A 26,956-nucleotide genomic window follows, 5' to 3' on the forward strand; every position below is an offset into this window, starting at 1 on the left:
GTTATCACTCCTGCTCATACGTATCTGACTAAAACGCCCACACTCCTATCATGATGATTTGTTTAAATCTCCACTACTTAAAAACTATGGTTACCTTGGAACAAGGGCTGATCTTTCTTTACTATTTAGGCAAGCCATGCCCAACAAATCTTTGTTGAATGAACTTTAAAAAATAGTGTAAGGGTTCCTCTGGAAAACTGTTACTGCATAATCACCAAATATGACTAAAAAATAACAGTAACTAACTGGAAAGGATCTAATTCACATCACAAGAAAATGAAGTCCAAAGAAAATAAGGCGACTTACTAAGGTTAAATACTAGTATCTGAATTCACATTTCAAGTGGTAATTTAGATTTCTCGTGTTGTCCACCTCTGATCCAGAGCAAACCCAGGATACCCTTCCCAGTCTGTTACTATCTCCACTTTCTCAAGAGCTTCTTGAGAACATAATTTAAGTCATTTAAAATTCAACTAAAGGCAATTTCTGCAGTGAAAAACCTCTAGTAACACATAGCTAAAACATGGTGCTACAAGTTTTAGGTAGGATAAACTAAAAGAGCAATAAATGGCATATTTATTGCTTTAAAATAACCCCAGACCTCAATGTATAGTCCTTTCAGGATACAAAGGCGTATTTTTCAATCAAGTCTTTCTCATAAAAAAATAATTCACACACAGAATTTGGGAAGAAAAATAGCAAAGTAAAATGTAAACGTTAAGACTATAGAATATCCAACAATTCCTTGTAGGACTCTAGCAGAAAACTATCTGGACACCACTGTAACCCATCATTTCAGTCAGATTCCTGTACTTTTTTTTTCCTCTTTGGTATATTGCAAATGGCAACATAAGCCCTGTAAAAGTAATTTTAAATTCTAAGCAGAAGAATGGAAACATGCTAATCAATAATGGTGCATCCGTACTGTATTATACCACAGTTCTGAGACAGCTGTTATGTACAGATATGGGATGCCTCTGAAGTTAAAATACATATATATCTATGTATATATAAAAATTAGATCTAATTTTTGTTCTTAAAAAAAGGTAAATGTATCACCCTGCAAATCAAAAGATCTAGATGAAGACAATGTAACTTACCTCTGGGCACTGGGAGAAAAGAGAAGCAATATAATGGTCTTCATAGGCCATTATTTTACCATGTATTATCTAGCTTTGACATTTTTCAGTAAAATGTTTTAGTTGAATTTACCCTAAGGCTTTAAAAGAGTTACCTATGAGTATAAAATCTTTCTCTGTATGAGAACTGAAAAATAACTTCTGATACTGCATTCTCATTATATAGCACATTAAACTCTGAGGTAGCCATCTCATCAACTAAGTGCGTATTTCATGAGCAAGAGTATTATCTGTAGTAATAATCGTTGCATTATTCGTAACAAGAAGCTTCATGTCCATCAACAGAGGAATGTTCTATGCTATGTTTACAGCCATACCATAGAACATTACACAGGCATTAGGAAAGATGAGGGTCTGTCAATGATTTAAACTGCAAAGCTATAATCCTACTTTTTCAAATGTTAGCTACAAACAAAAAAGATCTAGCTGGACATACAGCTGTCAACAAGATTATCCCTGAGAAGAGGGTTTGCTGATGTTGGTAGAATTTTTACTATGTTTAGTTTCACTTATTAAGCAGTTACTTAAATGCCTAATTCTACCTATTTTTAAAGACACCAGCCTCAAGAAGATTGACAAACATATTTTCTATTTCCTAGTAATAGTAGTATTTCCTATGACTTGAAGTACAATCCAAATGTGCAATATTATAATTTTTAAATTAAGTAACACAGTAGAAAGGAACTTTTCATTGAAAAAAAAAAATCTTGCAGTATTTTCACTTTTAATAGAAACCATGAGATAAAGGCACAGCAAAGTAACCTGCAGTAAGACACAGAGGAAAAGGCATCGTCCTTTCTGGTTTAGAAGCAATCTTTGTTAACTTGTTTCAGAAACAAAATAGAGCTTTCTGAAAAAGGGAATAGAAGGAACTCCTCCCAGTGACTGAAATCTTACACTGACTCAGTAAGTTGGTTCAAAATGGAAGAGACTTACCCTCTTCTAAGTGCAAATGTTTGGGGGAAAGTCCTTACATTGTCTAGATGCAGTTTTGCTCAAATCAATCCAACATCCAAATGCCCGATTGCAATTAGCAAAGACACATACAAAATTTAATGCAAAGTACAAATTCACAAATTTGAGAAAATTAAGCACATTTAAAAGGTAAATAAGCCTACAAATCAAGTAACTGTCATTGCCATTTCTGGCCTTGAGCAAAATAATCCTAAATCTCAAATTCTCAAGTATCCTCCATCCTTTAACTTTGCCTAAAAACAAAAAATCATCGTGAAGATTTAAATATGAAATCTATGTTTCAAACCACTAAGTTATAGGAGGAAACAATCAGTATAACATTCTCACTTGACACTTATCACTATGAACATTAACCATTTGCAAGCTTTTTAAGATTAGAAATTATTATCAGTCTTTCAAATCACAACTGATTACCATTGACTTTATTGACTTTACACTAAAAACACTGTAGATGCAAAAGTTCTTCACAATAGGGAGACAAAAAAATAGGTTTTTATTTTGCTAATCTTACAAATTAGACTCAAGCATAGCGCAAAAAATTGTTTTCAATACTGATTAGGTTCTATACCACCTCCTCCCATGAATTCTTAAATTAAATGTGAAGTAATGTTCAGATAGTCTCATAGGTGAAAAAGGTCAAAACGTAAAAATAAATAAGTTCTACATGCCAAAAACGCTTGCATAAAAATTGACAAGAGGAATTCCAGAAAGACTACCACTATTTTTGCCTTCACTAAATACTAATCCAGATTACAGAAATTTGTAAAGGTAAGATACATGACAATAAAGCAGTAATATACCATGAACAGAACACTTAAGTCACTTTTCTAATTAACAGGAAATTCTTTTACATAATTTTTTAAGTCATGTTGGAAATATAAAATGATCCCATTCAAGTTTTGAAAATCCTCCAAAAAGTGGACTATTCCAATTGAACCAGAAGAAATAAATCTTTCCACTGAGTAAAAGGCAAGGTGAGCAGTAACTATAATAAAATTTTAAGCAAATCATTTTCTGTATCTGAGGTCCCTGCAAAAGCTGGACCAAACTACCAAAGAAACACAGTATGATGCATTTTGCTAAGAGTGAAAAATTTAAGCAAACTGTAAAAACATTTGAGAGCAAGATTTGACTATGTGTTTACTTATTCAATGTGGCAAAAAAACATCTATCCCAGTTGTCATAGAGGTACTTAAGGTCAAGAATCAGCTATCTTTTGTCAAAGTGACTACTGAGCAGCCATATTTAACCCAGCAATCTTGACCTTTCTTCTATCTCTTGAAAATAGAACCCTGGTAATTAGGAAAAACATTTTTGCAAGAATCAACTTTAATATACAGTGACAAGAACTAAGAGAAAAAGGGTCAGTATTTCTTTTACTTTAAAGCCCAATCAACTCCCTTAAGAAAGATTAATAGAGCTCTGGGCTTTCAACATCAAAATTCAAGTCATATATTTTACCACTAACATTACATCGTGTCTGTACTAGATTAATAGGTAGTCTGAACCCACCCACCAGGTTATACATACTCTCACTCAATCATGTAAAGAATTGAATTCTTTATTTGTGATATCCATAAACGCTGCTATTCTATATTTCTATCCAGGAAGGCAATTTTCTCCTATTATCATTTTGTTTTGCTTTTTATAAACAACAACTTGAATTCTATTGCAAGAAAGGGCTACAAATATACATTTGTTAATCAAGCAGAATACACAGATATTTTGCTTTACAACTTGCACCTAAGATTCCAGTACATGTAGCTGGTTCATTAGTTGTCATAGCAATTTGGGGCCTTTACCCAAGCTATGCATAGCAGTTTACATTTTCAAATCTCATGTATAAAGGGGAATTGTGATATGGACTGTTTAACTACATTCCTGTAAAGCCCATCTCAGTTACAAGTAAATGTATAACCAGAGTCTGCAGATTTGTGATGGCAAAACTTCTGAATCTGATGCAATTATCCTAGACAAGTTTTTAAACAAATTGTTTTGCAGATATACTGCCATTCTGCCAGTAGATGGTGCTACAAAGGTTGGGGGAGGATTTGCATGAGAACAACAGTTCAGCTATAGAAAAAAAAAAAAAAAAAGTTTAAACCTGCTCTGAAAATACAAAAACGCATTTAGTTTGAGGGTAAAATATAACCCTTATTTGTAACCATTCAATATAGACAAACCAGTAAGAGGGCTGAAACCAGGCCATCTGAAAATTTTAAACAGTTTATATGAATGAAAACACATGCTTAACACAAACTATTTCTTTAGAACTACACAGTACATACTTTTAAGTAAATTCTCATAGAAAGAGGTGACCAACCATGTCAAGATGGTAAGCAAAATCGCTTAGTACAAGAGATGGATGCACAGAAACTTTAAAGATTTTAAAAAGCCACATCCACCACTTCAAAGTTTTGTCTGTAAGGGATAAAATTCAACAAGTCACTAGCAGGGCAACAGCAAGAAAAAAAAAAAAAACCCACAGGACCGTTTAAAAGTTTTTCTAAGTACACATCAAGAATTAAGGATTAACACGAAAAATTTTCAACTAATATCCCTTAAAATGGTATGGAATGGATCCTATAAAAAAAAGGTTAGACATTTACGGTCAAACACAATGATTTATTAAAAATAAAACGTAAAAATGATTTTTGTACATATGCTTCCAAATTTCGGGCATGGGATCCAAGTAATTTCATAGAAAATGCTGTAGCCAGGTATCAAGTCCTTACAACAAAGTAAACTACCCCCCACCCCAACCCCCGCCCAAGGTTTTGCTACAGAATCAGCAAGTTCACTCCCACCCCCCCAAAAAAAAACACAAATTAAAACAAGACATTTTGCTAGTATAAAAACGACCAAGGTCCAAGTAATAATAAAAAAATAGAGTCCATCAATGACTGTAACACAAAAATGTGTATGTGGGGCCAAGTCCATCTTCAGAGGGAGAGACAAGAGAGGTGGCAGGCAAACACGGCAACACCCCCAAGGGTGAGCAGCCTTAGAAGTGGCTCCCCCAAGGGCAAAATGGGGAAGGCGGTGGGAGGGGAAGGGGCTTAAGAGTCGACCCTAGTTGGGGGGTTGAAAAGGGCTACCCCTATAGCCACTCCCAGGCATCTTAAATTTTTTTTTAGAAGGAGCTACCTCCATAGCCACCCCCACCACCATAGCCGCCTCTGTAAGGTCCACTGTTACTGCGACCGCCCCAGCTGCTGCCTCCGCCGCCGCCGCCGCCGCCGCCGCTCTTCATGGGCCCATAGGAGGACTGGTGCTGGCTGTAGCTGCCGAAGCCTCCGAAACCGTTACCGTAGTCGCTTCCACCGTAGGACGAGCCGCCTCCGCCGCCTCCGTAGGCGTTGTAGCCGCCACCACCGCCGCCGCCGTAACCACCGTAGCTGTTGTAACCGCCGCCGCCGCCTTTAGACAAGCCGTTCTGGTCACGACCACCGCCGCGACCCCGGCCGCCTCGGCCGCCCCGGGAGGACCGGGAGCCGCCTCCGCCTCCCCCGGAGTGGATATCCTCCTTGGGGACAGCCTTCTTCACCTCCACGCGATGGCCCTGGATCGGATGGAACTTGACGACGGCGGCCTTGTCTGCCGCGTCGTGATTCTGAAAATACACGAAGCCGAAGCCACGCTTCTTGCCCGACTGCTTGTCGGCAATAATCTCGGCCTTTTCTACGGTGCCAAACTGCGAGAAGTGCTCGATCAGGTCGCCCTCGGCCACGTCTCCCTTAAGGCCCCCGACAAAGAGCTTCTTCACCTTGGCGTGGGCACCGGGCCGCGCCGAATCCTCCCGGGACACCGCCCGCTTCAGCTCCACCGTGTTGCCGTCCACGGCATGGGGCGAGGCGGCCATGGCGGCATCGGCCTCCTCCACATTGGAGTAGGTCACGAAGCCGAAGCAACGGGAGCGCTTGGTCTGGGGGTTCACCACTACCACGCAGTCCGTCAGGGTCCCAAAGGCCTCAAAGTGGCCGCGCAGGCCCGACTCACTCGTCTGCACGTTGAGGCCGCCGATGAACAGCTTACACAACTGGGAATTCTCCATCTCCACGGCCCGGGCCTTCCCCCCGCCCTGCGAGCTCCGAGGTTTCGCCGTCGCTGTTATCGTTGGCTAAGGCCTCTTCACAGCTTGGGCCCAGCCGTTGCTGGAGCCGCCCCCGCCGGTCACCGACGGGGAAGGGAAGAAGGGAAGGGAAGGGAAGGAGGAAAAGAGGAAGGGGGAGGGGAGGGGAGAGGTGCCGGCTAGAGGGCGAGCCGAGGAGACTGGAAGACAACCAAGGCCACCGCTACCGCCACCGCCACCTCCGCTCCCCTATCTGGGCACCACACAAAGAGGCCGCTGAACGCGCGCGCACCCTCCCCGAGGCGTGCGTCACCGCCGACGTACGGCAGCCCAGGGCTGTCTGCCAATCATCACCTCGCTCTCCTTAGTCCCGCCTACCGCGCTGCAGCGCGGGTCTCGGTCACGGGCTCCCCGCCCTCCGCGGTCTATTCAAGCCCTCGGTCTGCGCTGCTCCCGCCACTGACCCTACCGCCCGCTTTCACTCCTGGGGTCCCCAGTGTGCCCCGTCTAAGGACTCTCCCTGCCCTTCGCGCAACTGTGCTATTCGTTTGTCCCCAGCCCCGCGGCTGTTCCCGATGATTTCTCCCCTCCCCTTGCCGTGTCCCCCTCGCCCAACTCCGCAGTGGCGTTCGCGCCAGCCCCTTGAGAGACATGTCAGTTCAGCCAATCACAACAATGCGCTCGCACCCACTTCCGTTTTCGGCAGCCGCCGGACGAGCGCGCTCCCCGATGCGCGCTAGCCTTGGCGCCCCCTGTGTGCGGATCCTGCCTGCCACCCCCTCGCCTCCTACCGCCCTGGGTTTGCCGCGCGGGGGGTGAGCGGGTGCGCGCTGGGGGCCGTTCCCAACGGATGCGGCCTGGGGCGCCAGGCGCGGGCTTTTTGAAAACTCGACTGTTGGGGTTGGGGGCCTGCATTTACCCGCCGCATTTCGGCCAGGCCGCTACACCTGATGTCCTCGCCCCTCCCGTTCGCACAAAGATGGAAGGGAGAGGCCCGCTCTGAAAGGGCGGTTATTAACCGTTTATAGTGAGCCCGAGGCGCGATTAGACAAGCATCGGCACGTGGCCCTGCGCAAAAGCGAGCCCGAGGCCATGTGGAGGACAGCAGCGCACCCACAGTGCTTCAGACTTTCCGGCCGAGGCGTGGCGCGAGACCCCCGCCGCCCTCGGCCGTCCATGAAGCCTTCCCGTGACGCCCCTCAGCCTCCCTTCACGCTCCGACAGCAGACATTTTCATTTTACCCCAGTATACACACCGTTTTATACATTTACGATACTTATGCGTGCTTCTTTCCCAACTAAAACGTAAGCTTTTAAAAGGCGTTTTCGATTGAACTGGGAGCGCAAGCAGTTAAGCACGTGAACATTGTTTATCAGTATCACGCACCCCTGATAACTGCCATAGGGACTCAGGTGGGGATGCAAGAAATAATGGCTTCCATTCATTGAACCATTTGTGTGCCAAGCAAGACGTAAGAAGTGGGATACAAGGTATAAAACATACTGTAACCAAGAGCCCTAAAACCATATGGTAAATAGAGAGTAATTCCTCACTGTATACTGGAATGCAGTGTATTCACGAATGATTTGTTAGAAATGGAAGCTGCACTGAATCAGTCAAAGGCTAGATAAAATTTATATAGGACGTTTATCTGAACAAAATCTGGAAGAAACATACAAGCTACACAAGCTTCCAGAGGCAGTGAATGGACCAGCTTGACTGGTTTTCGACAGATAATAAGATAGGTTGAGGGTCTTGATATTATGGAATGTCCTGAAATTCAGATTAAGGAGTCAATATCATTCCAAAGGCTTCAGGGTTTGGGGACAAAAACAGACTGGCTCTGCCACCTGCTAACTGTGTGACTACTGAATTGTGTGACTGGACAAGTCACTTAACCTTTCTTAAATAAAGAAAATAAAAGTTTTATTATCTGAAAATCAGAACAATAAAACACCTACCAGGTGTGGTAAAAAATTAAATGAGATTCTGCATGTAAACACAGAGCACAGTGCCTTGCACATAGTAAGTGCTCAGTTTACCCAATAAATTATATACTGCGTGCTGGGAATATAGCAGTAAACAACAGACAAAAATCTCTGCCTTCACATACCTTACAATCTTGTGAGGAGAAGCAGATAATAAGAGTAGTATACAGCATGTGAGACAGGAATAAGAGCTACTGGAAAAATTAGAAGAATAATAGAAACTATCATCTTGTTATAAAACAAAATTCAGGTATGTCAGGATTTGCTAACTGATGATAAAGAATGAGGAAAATAAAAGCATTCTAGTGTTTGAAATCTGAAGGCCTAAGATTGCAGCATGATATAACTAGAAAATCTAAGAAAATTACTTTATTTTAGAGGGAGTAGGGAAGGTGATGAACATAGTTGTTAATGTTTAAGGTGATAGTGGGATATTCATGGGATTCTGTTTTCTGGGATGCCCAAGACTATAGCTCAGATAAGAGATTAGATCTGAGGAAATATATTTTAGAGTCATCCAAATAAATGTAAAAACAGTAAAAGATGAATTTCTGAAAGAGATAACTTATTTTCCTATCCAAACTGTAAATCCTAAAGTAGCAGTTTGTTCCTACATTGTTTTAAAAACAATCTTCCACACTACCTTGTTGAGGATCCATTATTGGTTTAATTTCTATTGACTAGGAAAGCTTCATAGAAACACATGTCTAGTATAAGCCTTACATAGAGAAGGGGGTTAGGATGATTGGAAACAACACAGCATATTTAAGAGACATTTAGAGAGCCAAGATAGATGCAAGTTAATTGGGATGTCCAATTCTTTTTGGAGATTAGATCAGTAAAGGTAGGGACAGTGAGTAAGTAGTGTTATATAAACACTTAAATGATGCTGTCAGTTTCCTACCTCTCAGATCATTCAAGTAGAAACCTTTTTTTCTACTTTACCTTTTAGATCATTGCCTGAGTATCTTTCTTGGCTTTATGTTGCTTACAAGTATCTCACCCTTCCAAAACAAAAAAGTTTAAAAATATAACTGAAATTTAGACAACTTTTGATTTCCATCCCTCCTGCAAGGGATGGAAAATGATTGCACAACTCATATAACTGCACATTAAAAAGACTGTATTTTACTGTATCTGAATATACCTAGAAAAAGAAAAAGAGAACAAGAGAAAAGGAAAAATAATGAGCTGAGGAAGAAAGGGGAAACTATGGCCAGCTGTATTTTCAGAAAGAAGCAACTCTGGTTTTTTTTAAGTCAAATTCTTATTATATCCAAGACTTTTTTGCAGTTAGAGTTCTGTTATGAACTGAATTGTGTCCCCACTCTTCCTCCCCACCAAATTCATATTTTAAAGCCCTAGCCCTCCCCCCTCCAGTACTTCTAAATGTAACTGAAATCAAAGATAAGTTCTTTAAAGAGGTGATTAGCTTAAAATGCATCCATTTAGGGTGAGGCCCTAATCCAATATGGTTAGTATCCTTATAAGAAGAGAAGGAGACTCAGGGGCATATGTGCACAGAGGAATGACCATGTGACGAGACAGCAAGGAGGTGATCATCTGCAAGCACAGGAGAAAGGTCTCAGGAGAACCCAATCCTGCTGGTACCTTGATCTTGGACCCCAACCTCCCAAACTGCAGAGGAAATTAATTTCTGTTGTTTAAATCACCTATTCTTTGGTATTTTGTTACAGCAGCCCTAGCAGACCAATAGATGTTCCATTTTTATTTACTCAAGGTACTTTCCAAAGGGGCACTCTGTCATTTGTGATGAGGTACAATCTTTCTAGTGGACTCTTTAGCGACTCACATAAATAGCCTCAAAATTTGATCTGTTCTCTTGAACCATTAATAATGTTTCTGGAAATTTATCCTAAGGAAATAATTGAGGATCTATGTAAGGATTTGGCTACAAGGATATCCATCTCAATACTGTTTATACTAGAAAAAAAAAGCTGGTAAGTATTTAATTGCCCCCAAATAGCTAACTAATTAAATAAGGGAGTAATTTATAAATAAATAGTTCAAGTAGGAATATCATGTAGCACTTGAATTGATAATTGTAGAGGAAAAATAATGACTGGTATTATGAATCTTATACCATTATGATGATGTGTGAAAGGTCACATTACTTATTTTATCAAATCAAAGTAAGTCTGACTTTAAACCCCATACTTGACAGAATGGCAAAAATGTCAACATGCCATTATTGGGGCTCCTCTCACCTGTTTTCTCTCAAAGGCACATGCCTCTCTCCCCCTTCCCCCCTTGGGCAACCTAAGAGTAATACCCATGATAAAATGCTCTAAAAAAAAAAAAAAAGGCACAACAAGGACTAGACTTAAAAGAGACTCTCCTAACACGAATATTCAGACCAGTTCAATCAGTGGAGATATTAATTATATCTTGCTTCACTCCTTGTGTATTTTCTTGCCTCTGGTACAAAATCTAGGCTTTTAGAAGGGATTTATATTTGTTTCCTCCACATGGGAGAGGATATTAAAGGAGGAGGATTTGGTGGGAAAACAAGATAGCTTCCCAAGTGTGGGAGAAGTGACCAGACAAAAGGAACAAACTTCCAGTTATAAGATAAGTTCTGGGGATATCATGTACAGCATGGTGATGATAGTTAACAATACTACATTGTATATTTGATGGTTGTAAGAGTAAATCTTAAAAGTTCTTAACACAAGAAAAAAAATTGTAACTATATGTGGTGATAGATGTTAACTAAATGTATTGTGGTTATCATTTTGCAATATATACGTACTGTAAATCATTATGTTGTACAGCTAAAACTAATACAATGTTATATGTCAATTATATCTAAATTTTAAAATTGATTAATTTTAAAACAAAAGATGCAAACAAATGCTTCTGGGGTTTTGTCCATTGAAGGAAACAGTGGCCCAGCTAGTGTACAGCCCTATCATTCCACTTTATCCTCTCCCTCCACACACACAGGTAACAGTGGAGGCTGAACATTATCTTGAAAGCAATGTGTATCACCTTGGTCTTGGGACAAGGTCCACAGCCATAGCCCCAAGTAAACCTGGAATTCTTATATATAAAACTCCAATAATAAGTTATTTAACTGCCAGTGAGAGAGAGGTTGAGGGAGATTATCAGAATTAAAAGATGTTATAGACTGAAGGTTTATGTCCCCCCAGATTCATAGCTTGAGGACTAATCCCCAATGTGCTGGTATTTGGAGGTGAGGCCTTTCAGAGGTGATCAGGCCATGAAAGTAGAGCCCTCATGAATGGAATTAGTGCCATTATAAAGAGACCCCAAAGAGCTTTCTAGCCCTCCTTCCATCATGTGAAGACACAGCAAGAAGATGCCCATCTGTGAACTGAGAAGTGGACCCTCACCGATACTGAATCTGCCAGCGCCTTTGTCTTAGACTTCCCAGACTCCAGAAATGTGAGAAATAAATTCTGGTTGTTTATAAGCTACCCAGTCTATGGTATTTTTGTTATACTGGCCCAAACAAAGACAGAAGACCTAACAAATTGACATTTCTCAGACTATCTCTTCTCTAAAGAATACACACTCAAGTACAAACATAAGCACGGTCTCACACACAGAATAAGAGCCTTCTAAATTAAAAGCATTTAGAACATTCTATTTTCATTTATTCATCACTCCACTTAATTCATTCATGGCCTAGATGCTGTGGGAAAAGGTCCCTGGCCTCCAGGAGCACAACAGTCTTGGAAAAGAGTAGAAATCAACAATAGTAATGCACTAAGAAGTACAACAGGTATTGTGTGTTAGGGTAGATACAGGCAGAAACCCAGAGATCAGTAAATTCTTCTAGCAGAAGCTAACTTCGGAAGTAGGTATAAGAGTTAGTCTCTTCAGCAAACGGTGTTGGGAAAACAGGACAGCTGCATGTAAATCAATGAAGTTAGAATATTCCCTCACACCATACACAAAAATAAACTCAAAATGGCTTAAAGACTTAAACATAAGACAAGACACTATAAACCTCTTAGAAGAAAACATAGGCAAAACATTATCTGTCATAAATCTCAGCAATGTTCCCCTAGGGCAGTCTACCCAGGCAGTAGAAATAAAAGCAAAAATTAACAACTGGGACCTAATTAAACTTAAAGACTTTTACATAGCAAAGGAAACCATAAGCAAAACAAAAAGTCAACCTATGGAATAGCAAAAAATATTTGCAAAAGATGAGACTGACCAGGGCTTCATTTCCAGAATATATAAACAGTTCATACAACTTAATAAGAAAAACAAACAACCCAATCCAAAAGTGGGCAGAAGACCTAAACAGGCAATTCTCCAATAAAGACACAGATGGCCAAAAGGCAAATGAAAAAATGCTCAATATCACTAATTATTAGAGAAATGTAAATCAAAACTAAATGAGGTACCACCTCACACCAGTCAGAATGGCATCATTCAAAAGTCCACAAACGATAAATGCTGGAGAGGCTGTGGAAAAAAGGGAATCTTCTTACACTGCTGGGAGGAATGTAGTTTGTTTCCATTAATGGAAACAGTATGGAGATTCCTCAAAAGACTCAAAACAGACTTAACATATGATCCAGCAATCCCACTCCTGGGCATATATACAGAGGGAACCTTAATTTAAAAAGATATATGCACCCCAATGTTCATAGCAGCACTATTTACAATAACCAAGACATGGAAAGAAACTAAATGTCCATCAACAGACGACTGATAAAGAAGATGTGGTATATTTATACAATGGAATACTACTCAGCCATAAAAATAATAAAATAATGCCATTTGCAGCAATATGGATGGACCTGGAGATTGTCATTCTAAGTGAAGTAAGCCAGAAAGAGAAAGAAAAATGCCATATGATATCACTTATAAGTTGAATCCAAACTTAAAAAAAAAAGACAAATGACCTTATTTACAAAATAGAAACAGACTCACAGACATAGAAAACAAACATGGTTACTCGGGGGGAAAGGGGGTGGGAAGAAGTAAACTGGGAGTTCGAGATTTGCAGATACTAATATATATAAAATAGATAAACAACAAGTTTTACTGTATAGCTCAGGGAACTATATTCAATATCTTGTAGTAACTTATGGTGAAAAAGAATATGAAAACGAATCTATGTATGTTCATGTATGACTGAAGCATTATGCTATATACCAGAAATTGACATAACATTGTAAACTGAGTATAATTCAATAAATATATATACAAAAAAGTAAAAATAAATTTAACAACATTATCTGAAAATAAGGTTTCAGAGAAATTTAAAAAAAAGAGTTAGGCCTACAAGAAGATAATGTCATTTCTAGTAGAGGAAACTGTGTGTATACATGCTGTGTTTGGAATCATACAAGTCAGTTTCAAGGGTATGATGGTGTATGGTATATTGGCTTTTTGCTGCTCTAATAAATTACTACAAACTCAGTGCCTTAAAAAACACAAATTTATTATCCATCAGTCTGTAAGAAATCAGACATGTCTCACTAGGCTAAAAATCAGGCTGCTGCAGGGCTGTGTTCCTTTCTGCAGGCTCTAGAAGTGAGACGGCAGCAGTCTATAAGCCAGAAAGAGATTTCACCAGAAACTAACCCTGACACCACCTTAATCTTGGACTTCTAGCCCCCAGAATTGTGAGAAAATAAAATTCTGTTGTTTAAGCCACCCAGTGTGTGGTACTTTGTGAAAGCAGTCCTAGCAAACGACTACAACCACGTAGAAGAGAAGTGCTCTCAGCATCCATGTTCAGAGGTGTCAGACCTCACTCATCTGCTCCTGTGAAGCTGCCTACACACATCTTGCCTAGATTTCTCTAGGCAAGGTTATACCAGATTTAATGATATACCTATGAATTCCATAACAGGGTCACAGAATGACATTCCTTTAAAGTATATAAATTACTCAACTCTTGGTTTCAAATTTTATGAACTTTACTTATATTACTCTTACAGTATATGTTTTTTAGTGTACTGTTTTTCTTAGTCCAATAAGAACTTCAATTTTTAAAAATATTTATTTCCTTCAGCAGATTTTATACTGAATATTTTCTTCTCATGAGGCATATGAGATCCATGTGAAAATGAAGTTGTTAAATCTTACTTGTTAAGTCCATTTCAACTTCTAATTTCAGCCTGTAGTATAATTCCAAACATGGATAACAATTTAATAAAGCTTCTCTTCCTCACTTATACAGAAAAGGGAAATAATTTGCATTGATTGAGATCAAATTTCCATCAACCTAAAGAGTGGCAACTCAGAGTAGGATTTAATTTGTGAAGTGTTCTATACTCAGATCTGTGAATTAAGTAACATTCATACTACTGCATACATTTAGACTCCTCAGGAATCTGATCATTCCTAATTTCTAAATATACAGTGAACAGAGCAAAGAACAGGTCAGTCTACTAAATAAGCTGTAAGAGAGGTATTTAATTGTTGTTCAGTGAGTTCAGATTATGTATAAAGCCTTTCCAGATCATTCAGGATCTAAACATTTTTAGTTAAATGATATTTATTATCATAATTTCAGAACATTAATAGAGAAATAAAATAACATGCATCTTTTTTTTTCAAATAAAACTAGGAGAACAGTGGAAAAAATTAAAATAACTACCCAAGATTTGTATGAGCAACAACAGTATGCTAATGATTAGGAACTATGAAATCAAGAATCATATGCTCCTTGAGGAACCCATTCCATATGATAATCAATATGATGACTGAAATCTCTCAGTATATTTAGCAGTGATCTGTTTGTTTGGGATTGCCTATGTGTACAGAATAATTTACCTGAAATCTAGTTTCCTTTGCTGCACAGGATTCTAAATATGGTCTATTTTCCAGCTTTTGAAGTAACATATAAAGCACTTTTCATTCATAAGTATCAATCAACAGGGTTTCTTTCAATGATTAAAATTGCATATAATTAAGTTCAAATTCTAATGATTCTAATTCTCATCATTGGTTTGGGGGGATTTCACCAAGCCCTGATACAATCATCTACTGCAGACAACCAAAGTATATAGTAATACAATCTGTAACTTTCATCACAAGATTTTGATCATAGTTTTGTAAAAACATTGCACTGATCCCACTGGCACATTCAAAAGCTCTACCAAAAATAATAACTCCTAGTATATCTAAGTATTAACTGTCAGTAAGGCTCTTTTATCACTGTACTTCAATTTCAAAATAATCTTCTTACCCTACACTCCAGGATCACAAGAATAGAGCATGAAGAGATCCATTATTGGTTATCCAGTACAAACCTTTCACGTGACAGATGTGGCCCAGGGAGTTAAAATGACATGCCCAGGGCCACACAGCCAGGTAGTGGCAGAGTCTCAACTTCCAACCTACAGTCAACTGGCTTTTTCACACATGGCTAATCCCATGACACTCTTGCCTGTATAGCTTCTGTATAGGCTTCCTTACTTGGAAAATAAAAACATCACTAAAGAAGGAGTTGGCTTGTCATTCTATGCTTTTAGTCATCATTTATCTGGTCTACTGAAGTCTCAGTCCTCAGTGCCTCCTGGCTCAAATTAAGATTAAAAGAAATATGAGGTTTGGGTATTTGAATGACAATTTGCACATGGAAGATAAAGCTGCAAGAAAACTGAAATTAAACTGGTATTCAACCCATACCTGCTCCCGGCCCCAAGTCAGCTCTGGGAGTACCAGGAAAGGAGAGAGACCAGAAACGCACCTGCGTCTACCAAACATCAGGCTAGCTTGTTCCTTCCTTCTCGGCACTTCAGCTTAGGTGTTAGAGAAAATAATAGAAAAGCAAACTTGTTGAGGTATCCTGATTCCATCCAGTATTAATTTCTGGAGGCACATATCAACCTGAAATACCTCAAGTTCTCTGACAGAAAAGGTACAATTAAAGACATGATGAACTTTTTGGGGAAAAAAGTCTTTTTATGCATAAGGAACTTACCCCAGATTTTGACAGCTATAAATGTGTATGGTGAGTATGAAAGTTTTCATAGTTCTAGGAGAAGGAAACATCATTGTCTTCTTCTATTTTCAAGTAATTTTCATCCTAAGCCACCACTCTTCAATTTGATACAAATTTAACCTCAGTCAATATTAGAGCCCATCCCATCCCTAGGACAAAGACATGGGGTTGTACACAGTCCAGAATACTTAGGGATGGCCTTCTGATCTTTGGTCCAGATTAGTCATTGTTTATAGGCTATCTGTCCAAGATTACAGCATCCCCTGCAGGAAGGTGACTCTGCTGTTTCCTGAAACCTGCCTCCCAGGTTGAGCTGGGGCTCCTTACCAAGGCTAGGAACCCCAACACCATAGGTCCAGGTTCCCACTGTACCACAAAATCACTCTACACTGAGGACAGATCACACCCCCAGGGAGTTACAAGAGAGCAGCACAGAGGTACGGGACCCTGCTATCCCATGGAATCCTCCCGTCCCAAATATCTCTCTTTGAGGTCTCCTCAGTAGACTTTCCCTCTTGGGCTCCTGCCTCTCTCCCCTCTCCTCTGGGACCACCTAACATGAGCCCTTCAATTAGATTAGGCTTTAAAAATCAAAAGGTAGTTGCACTTCTGCATGGGTCCTACTGAACAAAAGCTCAAAGAAAAAAAGCAGAAAATTATTCTTGGAATAGGGCAGGAAAATAGAATAAAAGGCAAATTAATATTTCAATAAATTATCCTATCATATGTATCTACTGTAAGGTGTACTTTTTGCTAAATTATATGAAAGCAGATATGACAGAGGCTACCCTCTCCAGGCCTCTTCATGTTTCTGAGGAGTGTTTCCTGCAAGCCCAAGTTGACAGCAATCCGTGATTGAAATCTGAGCTCAAGAAGCATCCTTGTGCAGTTTCTAGACAAATGGTTAACTGTACCAGGTGTGGGGCATCCTTGCAAATGTAGTGCTCTTAGTTACCAGTTTTAGGGTCGTGTGAATGAATATGTGCCCTATGTCAGTGAATGACTCCACCATTCAGCTGAAGTTGTTATATGTCTTTTCCTTTGACAGCCACGCTACCACCAATTTCACCTTCCAGATGTGAAAAAGAACAAGGATGGAGGCATAACCCTCCCAGACTTCAGACAATACTACAAAACTATAGTAATTAAAATAGCATGGTACTGGCACAAAAACAGACATATGGATCAGTGGAAGAGAACAGAGAGCCTAGAAATAAACCCACAGATTTACAGTCAATTAATCTTCAACAAAGGAGGCAAGAATATACAATGGAGAAAAAACAGTCACTTCTGCAAGTGGTGCTGGAAAAACTGGATAGTTACATGCAAATCAATGAAACCAGAACACTCCTTCACACCATACCCAAAAATAAACTCAAAATGGCTTAAAGACTTAAATATAAGACATGACACCATATAACTCCTAGAGAACATACGTCAGAGAATGTTTTGCCTAAATCACAGCAATGTTATCCTAAGTCAGTCTCCCAAGGCAATAGAAATAAAAGCAAAAATAAACAAATGGGACCTACCTAATCAAACTTACAAGCTTTTGCATAGCAAAGGAAACTATGAACAAAACAAAATGACAATCTACAGACTGGGAGAAAATATTAGCAAACAATGCAACCAGCAAAGGTTTAATTTCCAGAATACACAGACAGCTCATCCAACTCAATAACAACAACGAAAAAAAATTTTTTAAAAATGGACAGAAAGCCTAAACAGGTATTTCTCCAAAGAAGACATACAGATGCCCAATGGACACATGAAAAGATGCTCAACATCACTAATTATTAGAGAATTGCAAATCAAAACTACAATGATGTATCTCACCTCATACTGGTCAGAATGGCCATTATCAAAAAGTCTACAAATAATAAATGCTAGAGAGGATGTAGAGAAAATGAACCATCCTACACTGTTGATGGGAATGTAAATTGGTACAGTCACTATGGAGAACAGTATGGAGGTACCTTAAAAAACTAAAAACAGAGTTGCCATAGGATTCAGCAATCCCATTCCTGGGCAGATACCTGGAAGGAACTCTAATTCGAAAAGATACATGCACCCCAATGTTCATAGCAGCACTATTTACACTAGCCAAGACATGCCGGCAATGTAAATGTCCATCGACAGATGATTAGATAAAGATGTGGTGTATATGGTATATATATATTGTATATATGTATATACAATCAATACTACTCAGCCATAAAAAAGAATGAAATAATGCCATTTACAGCAACATAGATGGACCTAGAGATTATCATACTAAGTGAAGTAAGTCAGACAGAGAAAGACAAATACCATATATGGTATCATTTATATGTGGAATCTAAAATATGATACAAATGAACTTATTTACAAAACAGAAATAGACTTACAGACACAGAAAACAAACTTGTTACCAAAGGGGAAAGGGGGGAGGGGAGGGATAAATTAAAATTTGGGGATTAACATATACAAACTACTCTATATAAAATAGATAAACAACAATGACCTCCTGTATAGCACAGAGAACTATAGTCAATATCCTGTAATAAACAATAATGGAAAAGAATATGAAAAAGAAAATACATATGTGAAAAATAAAATAAAGAGGCAAGCCACTAAAAAAAAGATTATGTATTTTTGACAGGAGTGTCACTGAAGTGACATTGCATCCTATCAAATGGCACATGATTTCTATTTGCCTCATTACTGGTGATGCTAACTTTGACCACTCTATTAAGGTGGTGTCTGCCAGATTTCTCCCCTGTAAAGTTGTTTTTCCCCTTTGTAACTACTAGGTATTTTGTCTGGAGGTATTTTGAGATTACATAATGTAACTTTCCTCATCAAACTTTTGTCCATTAGTTTTAAATATTCACTGACGCTTCTTGGCTAAATTAATTATTATTATGATGATTTTGAAATGGTGATTTTTCTAACTCCAATCATTCCTTCTACCTTTATTAATTCTCTTTCCCTGAATTACTTATTCATTTCTTTATATCAATATGGACTCATGGATTTCTATTTTATTCAGTGGGTTATAATTTGCTATTGTCATTATTTTGATGTTCCAAGTATCCCAGATTTGGCCACTGGAAATTCATTCAAGCTGACTTCTGTATTCTTTCAACATGTCCCCATAATTTTTCCTACTACTTTTCATTTTCTGTTTAACAAGATATTTCAGGCCCTGGAATCAGCTATTTTTCCAAGGAGTCTTGGTTCCTTTCAGTGGAGAATGGTATGTAGAAACCAAGATATGGGTATTATATATGTTCGTTGCTGTTAGGAGTGTTGCTGCTCCCAGAGAGAGGGAATATGTATGTGTATATACACAAACATGGTACATTATACACAAACATGGTACATTACACACATATACACACACATTACATGTATATAATCCACGCATTTATATCAATGTTTATTTCTTCATCTATCTATATATCTATCTATTCATCTATCAATCTATCAAGCCACAAGTACACACCTCTACCTCCAATTCCAGTCCAATACCACAAAGTTCATTCTAGTTTTTTCCTTTTCCATATTTAAAACTCTCTTGACAGTGAAAAACCTGATTCCCATTATCCTCTATATACCATTTACTTGGCTCAGTCCTGCCTGTGTGTAATCAGTCTCTTGCTTTGCAACCACTCCCTCACAAAGATGTCCTCCCTACCCTACTCAGACTGAAACTCTGCTGGCTCATCACTGCTGCCACAAGCCTCTCTCATGCAAATGCCCTCCTCACCCTGCTGGGCTTAAACACCCCATGCCAGGCCACTATCACCCTTCTGCACAAATTCCCTTCCCACCCCAGTCAAACTCTGCCACATGGTTCCAGCCGGCAAGCATTCTCCTCACCTCATTTAGGGTCTGACATTTATCACTGACTTAACCAACTCCAACACCCAACCCAGACGCCCCCTTCACCTCACTCAAGCCCTAACACATTGTTAGCACTTTAACAGCTGTTGCTGTCACCACCATCCTGTGCAGACAATCTCCTCACCTCTCTGGAGCTCCCAACAACCACACAGGCTGCTACCCTCCTTCTCTTCATAAACACCCTCCTTACTTCACTCAGGCTCTGATACCCCATGCCAGACACCCAGCAGCTCCCACACTCCAGTGCAGAAGCCTACTTTGCTCAGCCCTACCTAATTACTTTTTGATTGGATTATTTCGGAAGGATGAAACAGTAGGAAGGTAGGAAGGAAGAAAAGAAACTGGTTTTATAACTCAAATGGTCAGGTGCAATTCCTGATGAAGATTTTTAAATGATTATCTTTTTAATTTTTGATAATCACCATCCACAAGAAACTTTATCCATGGTTAGGCAGATGAATATATAAAAGTTTTATAACCATTCTAAAATGAAATTGAAATTTTACTTAAAGAATCTAGTTCTTCTGCATTTTCTTTAATTGACAAATGAAAGCATTTCAGGCAGAAGGAACAACTAGTGTAAGGGTCTCAAGGAAGAAAGAAGTCCAGTGTGCTGGAGATTACTGACAAAGCAGGAGAGTGGTGGAAAGATTTCTTGTGCTAATGAAAAAGGATTTCAAATTCAATCAAACTTTTCATTATCAAGAATTTTAAAACAATGAAGAAGCTCTTATTTGCAGTCTATACTATAGACTATAGAATAGTAACCTTGTAGTCGCCCTTAGATCCTACCAAAAGTGTATCCCAAGTGCAGAGACTAAAGTATCTGATTTATATATGAAGATAACAATTCAGGGCCACCACCCCAAGCTGTGCCCACCAGGATCCCCTGCCCAGCCTCCGTGCTTCATATTTCAGGCCAGCTATACACTATACTCATTGGACTCTTGGATCACTATGTGTTCCATTGACTCCACTGTCTCTTGTTCTTAATAGGCAGCAGCTGGCTCCTGAAATAGATGTCCAGCTGGTAGATGACATCCTTGGACTGCACTTAGCACCTTGCATCGGAGCAGAAAACGCCAGATATCCTTAACAATATTTGCTATTTGAAGGGATGATGGGTCTTGTGGTCAAACACTGCTCCATTATAAATGCCCTCTAAGGAGTTCAGCATAAGGATGCTCTTGGCACTCTTCCCAGGTTGTACCTGAGTAGATCAAGGACTGAGGGGATTAACGTCTACCGTACATCTATAATCCATTTGAAACACAATGACTGGATACTTCTGGCTCCTTTTTCTTCCCTTCTTTGCCTAGATAACTCTTATTCTGATTCAGAACTCAGTTTGGAAGTCAGTTCAAAATCATTCATTTAATTAATACATTTTTAGAAAGAGAAACTAAGAAAACAATTCTATTTTCAATTACATCAAAAAGAATAAAACACCTAGGAATAAATATAACCAAGGAAGTGAAAGAGCTATACACTGAAAACTATAAGCTCTTGGATGAAATAAACTGAAGAAGGCACAAATTAATGGAAATGTATTTCATGCTTATGAATTGGAAGAATCGATACTGTTAAAATTTCTACACGACCCAAAGCAATCTACATGCTAATCTTTTCCATATCATTCCAATTTTTAGTATATGTGCTGCCAAAGCGAGCACTCAAGCAATCTGTAGATTCAAGGAAATCCCTATCAAAATTCCAATGGCATTTTTCACAGAAATAGAACAAATAATCCTAAAATTTCTATGAAACCACAAAAGATCTTACATTGCCAAAGCAATCTTGAGAAAGAAGAACAAAGCTGGAGGCATCACAATTTGTGGTTTCAAACTATATTACAAAGTTACAGTAATCAAAGTATGGTATTGTCATAAAAAGAGATACACAGATCAATAGAACAGAATAGAGCCCAGAAATAAACCCATGCATATATTGTTAATTTACAACAAAGATGTCAAGAATATAAAATGAAGAAAGGGTAGTCTTTTTAATAAATAGTGTTGGGAAAACTGGATAGCCATATGCAAAAGAATGAAACTGGACCACTATCTAACATAATACACAAAAATCAACTCAAAATGGATTAAAGACTTAAATCAAGACCTGAAACCTTGAACTCCTAGAAGAAAGCTTATAGAGCAAGCTCCTTGACATCAGTTTTGGTAATGATCTTTTGGATTTGACAATAAAAGCAAAAATAAACAAGTGGAACTACATCAAACTAAAAAGCTTCTGCACAGCAAAGGAAACCATCTACAAAATGAAAAGACAACCTACAGAATAGGAGAAAATATTTGCAAAATCATATATCTGATAAGGGGTTAAGATCCAAAATATATAAAGAACTTATATAACTCAACAGAAATAAACCAAACAATTCAATTTTAAAAAGGGCAGAAGAATCTCACTCCTGTGCATATATACGGAAAAAATGCTAATTCAACAAGACACATGCACACCAATGTTCATAGCAGCACTATTTACACTAGCCAAGACATGGAAACAACCTAAATGTCCATCAGCAGACAATGGGATAAAGCAGATGTGGGGTGTGTGTGTGTTTATGCGTGTGTACGTATATACACACACATACCTATATACACCTATACAAAAGAGTATTACTCAGCCATAAAAAAGAATGAAATAATGCCATTTGCAGCAATATAGATGGACCTAGAGATTATCATATTAAGTGAAATAAGTCAGACAGAGAAAGACAAATACCATATGATATCACTTATATATGGAATCTAAAAAATTATACAAATAAACTTATTTATAAAACAAGTAGACTCACAGACATAGAAAACAAACTTAGGGTTACCAAAGGGGAACATGGGGGAAGGTAGGGTGGGATAAATTAGGAGTTTGGGATTAACATACACACATTACTATATATAAAATAGATAAACAACAAGGACCTACTGTATAGCACAGGGAACTATATTCAATATCTTGTAATAACTTACAATGGAAAAGAATCTGAAAAAGAATATACATACATATAATTGAATCACTTTGCTATAAACCTGAAACTAACATAACATTGTAAATTAAGTATACTTCAATTTAAAAAATAGTTAAAAGAATGGACAGAATATCTGAAATACATATATAGATATAAACATCTGAATGTATTTATTTACCTATATCTATATCTATATACATATACATATGCTCATAGATACAGAGAACAGATTGGTGGTTGCCAGAGGCAGGAAGTGTGGGGGGTGGGAGAAAATGGATGAATTGATTTTTTTTCTTTTTTTAATTTAAATAAATTGAATAGCAACAAAAAATAAAAATAAAAATGGGCAGAAGATCTAAATAGACATTTTTTTCCTGGAAGACATACAAATAGCCAAAAGGCACATGAAAAGGTGCTTAACATCACTAATCATCATAAAAATGTAAATTAAAAACCACAATGAGCTATCACCTCACCTGTTAGAATGGCTATTATCACAAAGAAAAGAAACAAGTGTTGAATATGGAGAGAAAAAGGAACTCTTGTGCACTGTTGGTAGGAATGTAAATTGATGCAATGACTTATGGAAGAGTACAGAGGTTCCTCAAAACATTAAAAATAGAACTACCATATGATCCAGCAATTCTGGTTCTGAAGGAAACAAAATCACTATCTCAGAAAGATAGCTGCACTCCCATATTCTCTAAAGCATTATTTACAATAGCCAAGACATGGAAAACAACTAGGTGCCAGTCAGCAGATGAATGCATAAAGAAAATGTATATAAATACAGTGGAATATTTTTCAGGCATATAAAAGAAGGAATTGTGCCATTTGAGACAACATGGATGGATCTTGAGGGAATTATGCTAAGTGAAATAAGTCAAAGAAAAACAAATACTGTATGATCTCATCTGTATATGGAATCTAAGAGAAAAAAACAAACTCATAGATACAGAGAAGAAACTGGTGGTCACCAGAGCAGGGGGAGGGAGTTCAAGGGAATAGGTAAAAATGGTCAAAAGGCACAAACTTTCAGTTACAAAACAAATAAGTGCTAGGAATGTAAGGTACAGCATGGTGACTATAGTTAACAATATTCTACTGTATATTTGAAAGTTGCTAGGAGAGTGGATCTTAAAAGTTTTCATCACAAGAAAAAGTTGTAGCTATGTTTGGTGATGGATGTAACCAAACTTACTGTGATAATCATTTCACAATATATACATATACTGTACATCTAAACCTAATACAATATTATATATCAATTATATCTCAATAAAAACTTTTTTTGAGAAACAAATATTAAAGAAATGTCTACCTGGCACCTTGTTAAATTCTGGGACTGTAGCCCTGACAGATAGATAGACAAAGACCTGACCACAAGGATTTCACAGTTGATGAAGCAGGTGTTGGGAGAGCAGACGAGAAACAAACACACACACACACAAATTAGAATGATTGGTGATTGAACACAAATGACAATAAGAAGCCAGCCATGTGAAGAACCAGGGAAGAACATTCCAGGTAGAGGAAACAGCTAGTGTAAACTCCCAAGGAAGGAAGAAAGAAGGCCAGTAGGCTGGCTGTTACTGACAGAAGAATGGTAGGAAATGAGGATAGAGACCTAGCAAGGGCTAGATCATGTAAGGGCCTTGTAAGTCAGGCAAACAAGTTTAGATTTTAAAAGCAATAGAAAGCATTGAAGGATTTTAATCAAGGAAGTAACATGATGTGATGTCTTCAAATTTTAAAAGATGACCGGCTGCTATATGTATCATGAACTGTAAAATAGAAGCAGGGAAACTTGTAGGAGGGGTCTAACTTGAGGGAAGAGACAATGATGTCTGAGACTAGGATAGCAGTAGGAGACATGAAAGTAAGTAGTTGAATTCAAACACACTGTGGTAGCAGAGTCAAAAGTAACTTGCTAATGGATTTTTCATAGGGTGTAAGAGAACAAGAGTAATCAAGAATGGCTCACAGGCTTCTGGCTTGAACAAGGGGGTTGATAGCAATTTCATTTACTGAAATTTGAAAGACTGGGAGACAATGCAGGTCTGTGGGTAAAAATCATGAGTTCTGTTTTGGACATGTTACCTGAAATTCCTATTAGACATCTAAGAAGAGCTGTTAACTAACCAACTGGATATAGGGATCCTGGTCTGGGATCAGGGTAGGGTAGGGCCTAAAGATATAAATTTGGAAGCAGTTAGCACATTGTATTTAAAGACACGAGACAAAATGACATAGCGGGAGTGTGTAGACAGAGTAGATACCACAAAACAGAGTCTTAGGGCACTCCAATATTTAGAAGTTTAGTGGAAGAAAAAGAAAATGAAGAGGATGATGATGAGGTAAACAAACAAATGAGACTGAAAAAGAGCAACAAGTGAGGCAGGAAAAAACCCAGGGCAGTGTAATGTCCTGGAAGCCCAAATAAGAAAGTGTTTCAAGAATGAGGTCTGCTGTAGCATGCCATACACTGGGTGGCTTAAACAACAGAAATTTATTTTTCACGTTTCTGGAGGCTGGAAGTTCAAGAACAGGGTACCATTATGGTTGAGTTCTGTTGAGAGCTCTCTTCCTGGTATACAGCCTTTCCCTGTGTCCTCACAAGGCTGAGCAAGAGAGAAAATGAGAGCAAAAGAGAGACACAGAGACAGAGACAGAGCATGCACTCTGATTTCTTCACCCCCTTACGAGGGCACCAATCACATCAAGGGGTCTCCACCTTCATGACCTATATAACCCTAATTATCTCCCAAAGGCCCCACCTCCACATACCATCACATTGGGAATTAGGGTTTCCACATAGGAATCTGGGGGAGGACACAAATATTCAGTCTATAGCGGACTGCTATAATCTAAAAGACAGACAAGAACAAGTGTTGGTAAAGATGTGGAAAAATTGGAACCCTCACTCATTGCTGATGGAAATATAAAATGGTGCAGTCACTGTAAAAACAATCTGGTGGTTCTTTAAAAGGTTAAACACAGAGCTACCATATGATGCAGAAATCCCACTCCTAGGTATAAATCCAAGAAAAATGAAAACATGTCCACATAAAAACTTGAACACAAATGTTCAGAGCATTATTCATAAGAACCCCAAAAAGGAAGCAATCTAAATATCTACCAACTGATGAACAGATAAAATGTGGCATATTCTTACAATTAAATATTATTTGGCAATAAAAAGAAATGAAGTCATACTAATACATGGTACAACAAGGATGAACCCTGAAAACATTTTGCTAAGTGAAAGCAGTCAGACACAAAAGACTACATATTATATGATTCCATTTATATGAAATGTCCTGAATAAGCAAATCTATAGAAATATAAAGTAGATTAATGACTGCCTATAGTTGGGACAGGGAAAGAGGGGGAAATGAGGAATGACTGCTAATGGGTTCAAGGTTTCTTGTAGAGGGGACAAAAATGTTCTAACGTTAGAGTGGGTTGCACAATACTGTGAATATACTAAAAACATTATACAGTTGTACAGTTTAAATAAGTGAATATATTGCTATGTAAATTATACCTCAATAAAGCTGTTTAAAAAGATAAGGGAGAGGCCATCTAAAGCAAATACTGCTGAGATATCAGCTAAGGTTAGAATAGGGACCGTTGGATTGGTTAGCATGAAAGTCCTTTGTAACCTTGACAAACACATGTTTAGGGGAGTGATGGAGACAGAAGGCAAATTAGGGTGGACTGAGAGGGAATGAGAAGCGAGGAAGTTTTTTTTGAGAAGCGAGGAAGTTTTGTTGCAAAGGGTTGCAGAGAAATGGGGTAATGTTACAGAGGGATATGAAATAAAGGGAGGGTTTATTTTCATAAGATGGGAGATAAAACAGCATGTTTGTTGATGAAAATGAGTCAATATAAAGAGAGAAACTGATAGTGAAAGAGAGAAAATGTTGTTGAATCAAGTCTTTGAA

The 26,956-nt window shown here is 38.4% G+C and overlaps 2 protein-coding genes across 5 annotated transcripts in view; both read right to left on the bottom strand.

Annotated features, from left to right (window-relative positions):
• Positions 1 to 26,956, bottom strand: part of KLHL3 (kelch like family member 3) — a 238,162-nt gene that overhangs the window by 125,151 nt on the left and 86,055 nt on the right. The window lies entirely within an intron of this gene.
• On the bottom strand, positions 2,522 to 6,485 carry HNRNPA0 (heterogeneous nuclear ribonucleoprotein A0). The gene has a single exon (XM_032476826.1). The coding sequence runs from the start codon at positions 6,166 to 6,168 to the stop codon at positions 5,248 to 5,250; it is 921 nt and encodes a 306-aa protein (XP_032332717.1). The 5' UTR covers positions 6,169 to 6,485; the 3' UTR covers positions 2,522 to 5,247.

The sequence above is a fragment of the Camelus ferus genome, chromosome 3 (genome assembly GCF_009834535.1).
Source record: "Camelus ferus isolate YT-003-E chromosome 3, BCGSAC_Cfer_1.0, whole genome shotgun sequence".
Taxonomy (NCBI): Eukaryota; Metazoa; Chordata; class Mammalia; order Artiodactyla; family Camelidae; genus Camelus; species Camelus ferus.

What these genes read in the sequence shown, in the direction of transcription:
- HNRNPA0 (XM_032476826.1), bottom strand. Translation starts at nt 6,168, where the DNA reads ATGGAGAATTCCCAGTTGTGTAAGCTGTTCATCGGCGGCCTCAACGTG.